This window comes from Cololabis saira, chromosome 23 (assembly GCF_033807715.1).
Source record: "Cololabis saira isolate AMF1-May2022 chromosome 23, fColSai1.1, whole genome shotgun sequence".
NCBI lineage: Eukaryota > Metazoa > Chordata > Actinopteri > Beloniformes > Belonidae > Cololabis > Cololabis saira.
The window spans coordinates 35,447,350-35,454,863 of record NC_084609.1 but is presented as its reverse complement, the minus strand read 5'-3'; the positions used below and the strand labels follow the sequence as shown (position 1 = coordinate 35,454,863).

Genomic DNA, 7,514 nt, shown 5'->3' with positions numbered 1-7,514 from the left:
ATAGTATTATATATACTATATATAGTACTATATATAGTATACTATACAGGACTGTCTCAGAAAATTAGAATATTGTGATAAAGTTCTTTATTTTCTGTGATTCAATTAAAAAAACTAAAATGTCATACATTCTGAATTCATTACAAATCAACTGAAATATTGCAAGCCTTTTATTATGTTAATATTGCTGATTATGGTTTACAGTTTAAGATTAAGATTCCCCGAATACTCTAATTTTTTGAGATAGGATATTTGAGTTTTCTTAAGCTGTAAACCATGATCAGCAATATTAAAATAATAAAAGGCTTGCAATATTTCAGTTGATTTTTAATGAATCCAGAATGGATGACATTTTTGTTTTTGTAATTGCATTACAGAAAATGACAATATTCTAATTTTCTGAGACAGTCCTGTATATAGTATATATATATATATATTATGTGTTGAGAGGGATGGTTATAATTATGTAATATATGTTATATATTTATTATGTATGTAGCACATATATATATATATATATATATATATATATATATATATATGTGTGTATATATATGTATATATGTATATATATATATATATATATATATATATATATATATATATATATATATATATATATATATATATATATATATTTATAGGGATATTTATGTAGTTTATATAGTGTATATTTATATATATTTATATAATATTTGTATTTTCTATATATTGATGTAATATTTATATTTTCTTTATACTTATATGGATAATTATGTAGTAATAGGCATGTTTACGTAGTATTGATATAGACTATATTTATATGCATATTGTGTAGATATAATAATAATAGCAATAATGTAAATTCATAGAGTTATAAAGGGGTATGAACTAGGAAAAATGTTATACTTCTTCCTACTCCTTTTTCTAACCTATGTGCATATGAAGATGTTACTGTTTATTTTTATTTTTTATATATATGTTCGAAATAAATTCATTGATTCATTGATTCATTCATTCATAAACTAATTATTACAGTTGAATACGAAGGAAAGACAAAAAGTAAATTATTTCAAGTGTTTTTTTCACACATATATTTAAGTGGACGTTATTTAAAAAAACAATCTTTTGTCCTTGAGGGTACAATTCTAAACGTCCCAGGAAACTATCAATTGAAAAACTTTTTGTTTTAATTTATTGTTTTATTTATATTTGCAGGGCACTGACATTACAGACTCAGATTAAAATCATCCACCCTCTTTGTCATTATCTCTGAACAATTTCACTTCTTGCTGCATTTCCTTTAATTTTGAAGAGAGTAATCCAGAAATGTAACACCAATTTCAAACGCACCTTGCAGAATAGCAAATAGTAGTAGTAGTAACATTAATAGTAACAGTCCACTGGACTTCGCCCCCTTACAGAGCTGTAAATACTTTTTTTTAAACAGAGCTGTTTCACAGTATTTCTGTGGTATTTTGGCCAAAACATGACATAAACATTACATAAATACCCCAGGAAATTCACTCAGATGTTGAAAATTAAATGTCATTCAATGTCTTTTTCAGAAAGCTGAAAGATGCATCTTAATTTAAATATTTCTTTCATTTGGTTATATTTTTTACTGCCAGGAAAAGTTCCTTTACTGACCACTAGGGGAGTTAATCTGGCTTGACTCACTGACTCCATCTCCATAGTTAGATTTCACCTCCATGACAACTGTAATCTACCGTCAAGTAAAATAAAATAAAGAAATAAACTAACAAGTTAGGGGTATGGTCTTTTCATTGACAGCTGGCGCAGCCAATGACTATCTGTAATGGCTCTTGCTGCTTATTACTGTTGTACCGTTGACTTCTGAGCTGTGAACAAAGCCAAACTTATTATGGAGTGTGTGTTTTGTTGCGTTGTTAATTTACAAACAGACCTCCGGGTCCGAGGATGGAGCCGTGGGAACCGAGTATCGCTTAAAATCCTTTCAGGACCCTTCCAGGTGGAACCCAACGTCAGATTACCCATGATGCCATTCGCAGCAGCCCAAGTGACCGCTGGTCCCAGAGCTCTGCTGGTCCTCCATCAGCTCTGGCAGCAGTTTTTGTGGATGTTGTTTTGACTGTGACACTTGAAATGTGAATCTGAACGAATGTAAAGTAATATTGATTAGCATCATAGGTTAGCTGTGATTGACATCTGGGGGGGTTCTATCTTCCAAGGCCTGTTTGCTGATTTGCAACATGAAGAAGTTCCGGGGAAAGGATTGGGAATTTTCTGTTTTTGATATTATTAATATAATTTTGTTACTTTTTTTTATTAACGATTTTTTTTCACATGTCTCAAAAGAGTATAAAACAAAAATGCAAATAAAATAAGTCTAGACATTGCTCGTTATTTGTTATTCTAATTTAATAATTCCTCTCCTTTTCTATGCTCCATTATGTGAATTTAAATTTGCTTAATTTATTTTGTTATTCATATGCACCTTTTAATTCTTAAAGCGCCTTGTTTTTTGTATTCCTTACAAGAATCCCCATTTTTATTTGTATTTTCCTTTCTTTTCATATTGCATATTGATATTGATATTTGTCCATTATCCTCTTTGAGAGTTTGTATATTTTCAATAAAGTTTTGTTTAAAAAAAAGAAACAAAAAGTTCTTGGGAAAGAGCTTTCAAAAGAACTACAGGAGATTGATATATATAATTTTATTGTTAACAATATTGAAGAAGAATTTAAGTTTTGTTGGAGGGATGTGCTGTTTGGACTCTTTGACTTTGACAGGATTAAGGCAAAACCCAATGAAACATTTATTATTAACCTCATCATACTGTTGGCAAAATTTCACATTGACAAATGTAAATGTACACATAGAAAACCCTCTTTTGTTGCTTATTACAATGAGCTCAAACAGTACATTTTCTCTTAATCAAAAGGCAATCAAAACTATTAATATCTGTGCTCATTTTAATGTTTTCTTGTAAACTCGTATCCCCCTTGGCATGAAATGTGATTTCTATGTTCTGTGGAAGATATATAATTTGTAAACTTCATTGTTTTTGTGAAATTAAAGTTTTTGAAAAAAACAAACAAAAAAAAAGCACTACAGGAACCGTCTGAGTGACGTCACGGCGAGGTTGTCCCGTTCTTCTTACCCAGTAGCCCTAAATAACGTGTTCCGGTTCTGACAGTAAAGACTTCAAACATTAATATCTGGTGGCCAGCAGACAAAACAAGATGTCTTTTCTGATGAAATCCTCTCTGAAAATAAAGATAAAGAACTTTATTATAAACCGTTTCCTCCTGGTGGAGCCTGCAGGGTCCCGGTTCGGCCTCAGGTGGGATAAAGTTGATAAACCTGGTTAAAGTTGCGGGTTCGGTTCCCCTCCACGATGGATGGAAGTGTGTGAAATGTCCTAATAAGGAAGCTGGTGTGTGTGTGTGTCGGTGTGTGCGCGCTGACCCCGCGGGTCTGCGGCTGGAGGCGGACACATTCCTGCGTCCTCCCCCAGGACCGGGAGGGAGGGAGGGAGGGAGGGAGGAGGGGGAGAGAGGCTTCTGCTGCTGCAGGCATTTAATTAGGAAGAAGCCGCCGCGGGACGGGCCGCCTGTCCCTCCGTCCGTCTGTCCGTCTGGAGCCTTTACGCGCCGCAGGACGGACTTCCAGAGCCGGGGAGGGCGCCAGGAGGATCCGTGGATCCGTGGATGTGGCTCGTTTCTCCGCCCTGGGTCGTGTCTCTGCTTCTGCTTCAGCTTCAGCTTGGATACTGTTGTGATTTTGGATTTCCGCACGACGGAGCCGCAGCTTCTGCGTTTGGAAAAAGAAAAGCGGGGCTGAACCCGAGCCGCTCCGCGCCGCGCTAAGTGGGTGATGATTGATGTGGGAGAAGTGTCAGCTCCTGCATCATCAGCCCAGCTGGACCTGGACCGAGGGAAGTGAGAAACCACCTGTTGTGTCAGAGTTTTTCCACGGAGCTGCTTCACTTCACTGCACGGATCCAACCGCGAACTGCTGCTGTTTCTGCTGCTGTGCCGGAGCGCGCAGCGGAATGCGGGTTTTACGCACGGGGCCAGTTCCACAGAGGAGGCTCCTGCGGGTGTGAGCGGGTCCGCGGGGGAGCGTGTGTGCGCTGAGCATGGTGCCATGGTGCCCCGGGCTCGGCTGAGGTCGGGATGGCTCGGGAGGACGCGGTGAGGTGCCTGCGCTGCCTGCTCTGCGCGCTCAACCTGCTGTTCTGGGTGAGGAGCTCCGCTCGGCACTGGTCCAGGCACCCTGGTGATGGTGATGGAGGGGGGGTTAGGGCAGGTCCTCCGGTCTCAGGGGTGCAGACCCCCTTTAATGCATGACAACCTTCTTACCTGCTCCAGGTGTTAGTGGGGGGGGTCCCTATAGGCAGTACTCGAGTTGTAAAAAAAAAAAAAATCAGGGGGGATGGTGGATTTTATGGGGACAGATAATTTGTGCTGATTACAAATAATATAATATATTACAAATAATAGCACTGACCAAAACAGCTGCAGAAATACTGCAGGAATGACATAGCAGCAGTTAAATACAGCCTTCTGTAAGCTTTAAATATCCACTGGGCTTACATCAAATACATCAAAACACAACGATAAAAAACAGTTTTCTGAACTTATCAATATGACTCTGTCCTTCACAGGATTAGTAAAATGGATCACTGCAAAAACTCAAAATCTTAACAAGAATATTTGTCTTATTTCTAGTTAAAATGTCTCATTTTAGTAAAAAAATCTCATTACACTTAAAACCAGACTCATCATTGGAAAAAACAACAATTTTTTCCTGTTTCAAGTAGATTTTCACTTAAAATAAGTAGAAAAATCTGCCAGTGGAAGATTTTTTTGCTTGTAATGAGAAGATAAATCTTGTCCCACTGGCAGATTTTTTTTATTTCAAGAAAATTTACTTGAAACAGGTGAAAATTGTCAAATAAGTTATTTTTCTGGTGTTATTTTTCTGGTGATGACTCTAAATGTAGAAATAGCAGTAAACCACATTCATTGATGAAATGACATGGCAGTTTTTCAGGGGGGATGATTTGGACCGTTTTTATTTCAGGAGGGATGCCATCCCCCCTCATCCCCCCTCAACTCCAGTACTGCCTGAGAGGCTGTGTGTGTGTAGGGGGCTCGAACCGTCTAAGATGCTCCACACTCATCAGTTTCTATTCAACCAGCCTGTCTTGTGGACTTAGCAGGGACGTGCAGAGACCTTATCAGGGGCAGGTGCTGAAATTTAAAAAGGGACACATGGAACACAACTTTAACACTTTGCTACAATAACTTTGTTACATTTGTGTTACATTACAATACAAAACACTGTTGTGTTTTGTATTGTAATACCTGCTCTGAACTTCTTAAACCTTACCCACAACAAATACCCCGTATTATAATAACAAACTAAAACTAGTACTGAAACTAGAAAAATACAAAACTACAATAAGTCTACTCTGGATACCCACTAATCCAAACTAAAGTAATGACAGAAAAAACATTACAGATCTGAATCAACATAAATAACTGGTACATGTGCTACCTGCTGCTTTTAGCAGCCTCACTCCTCTTCCCTCTTTCTCCACCTCCTCTCCTTATGAGGCATGTCTGCACAATTAAATATCCTGATGAATAAAATAAATATCTGATGCAAATAAAACATGTACCTGTGCATGCACGCACACACATACACGCAGCCAAGTGGGGGATTGCAACTTAATTTAAATTGCTTTAAATGAAATCACATGATCTCTAACGGTGGGCAGAAAGACTTGGAGAGACGAGCAGCTGCATTTCTATACCTCTCTCTGTCAGTGAGCGGCTAATGGCGACTAGTTACTAATAAGATACATGTCGCGCAGTTGCAAAGCATTGTTGTTGTTATAGTAACTTGCAACAACAGCAACAACTACACACAAGTAATCTGCACATAATGTTACTTCTGCAAACCATACCGGTACCGGGGGGTGGGGTGGGGGGGGGGGGGTCATCATATCATTTTATTTAGCTGAATTATTATTAATCTTCAGATGATATTGGTGAATGAAGGGCACGATAGGTCCACACTTGAAAATCAAAAGCTGTTTTTTAAAGGCCTTTGAAAAAAAAAGGCCTTTGACAGAAGGGCACTTGAGCACTTGGTGCTTGAGCACCCTCCGCCCCCCCTCTGCACATGCATGGGACTTAGACATCATTTGCTCCCGGCTGGGGTCCATCCAGGGTCACAGGGGGCCGCCGGAGCCCATCCCAGCCACCCTCGGGTGTCAGGAACGTGTGCACCCTGGACGGGTCACCGGGTCACCGCAGGGCTGCAGAGACGACCCACAACACACCAGTGTAGCACTAAGATACACAGATGAACAGTAAACACAAGGTTTTTAACTTTATAAACAACAAATGTGACGTAGAAAGTTAAAAAGGTTTAAAAATAGGCAAATGAACAAAATAAAACTGTTAATTCTTCATTAATTTAGTGAAATGGATGCAAAAACCATTTTTTTCGTACTTTATAAACAAAAAATGTGATGTAAAAACTAAGAAACCTCCAGAGAAAACGACTCAGATTCTCTGAATTAAAAAAAAAAATATTCAAAATAACAGAATAAAACTTTTAACTCTAATTTACTGATTTGGAAACTAGAAAACCTAAAATTTCTGATTTTATAAACTCTTTATAAACAACAAATGTGATGTATAAACTTAAAAACAGCCAAAGAAAACAACTCATATTTGAAAATATGCAAATGAAGAGAATAAAACTGTAAAAGTCTTCATTAATTTACTCATTTGAAGGCAAAAAACATTTTTTTTTACTTTATAAACTCTTTAAAGACAACAAATGTGAAGTAGAAACCTCCAAAGAAAACGACTCAGATTCTCTGAATTTAAAAAAATATGCAAAATAACAAAATAAAACTGTTAACTCTTCATTAATTTACTGATTTGGAAGCAAAAACCACGTTCTTATAACTTTATAAACTTAACTTTAACTTTAACTTTATAAACAACAAATATGACATAAAAACTTAAAAACTTCCAAAGAAAACGACTCGGATTTTAAAATATGCAAATGAGCAGAATAAAACTGTAAAACTCTTCATTCATTTACTGGTTTGGAAGTTAAAACCTAAACTTTCTGACTTTTTAACTCGAGGAAAAGCTCTGGTGATAATGTTGTAGGGTGATGCAGCCAGACAGGAAGTGACCAGCTCGGATCATCACTGCTCGGCTGTACAGACACTGAAGAATTTGGTTGCTTTCCTCCTTCTCTGAGTTGGCAGGCTGAGGGGAGACCACTTTATGTATGTTAAAGCAAGAAAAAACGTGTTTTTCATTGTAGGTCCCCTTTAAGTTCCTCCCTCACAGATATTTTAGTCATGTCGACGACGTGTGAACTGATGTTCCACCAGGAACCAAACTTACGTCACACAAGCACAACAGAGGTGTGTGAACAAGAGTTCCACTGGTTCATGTAGAGCTGCACATCAGGAACCGGGCCACGGCGGGGGAAGCGGGCCACGGCGG

The 7,514-nt window shown here is 37.7% G+C and overlaps 1 protein-coding gene across 1 annotated transcript in view; it reads left to right on the top strand.

Moving 5' to 3' along the window:
• Positions 1–3,534: 3,534 nt before the first annotated feature.
• The window catches only part of tspan12 (tetraspanin 12), a 21,981-nt gene continuing 18,001 nt past the window's right edge, over positions 3,535–7,514 (top strand). Inside the window, exon 1 of the mRNA XM_061714869.1 lies at positions 3,535–4,211. Within this exon, the coding sequence (XP_061570853.1) occupies positions 4,146–4,211 (66 nt within the window). The 5' untranslated portion in view covers positions 3,535–4,145. The remainder of the gene's footprint in view (positions 4,212–7,514) is intronic.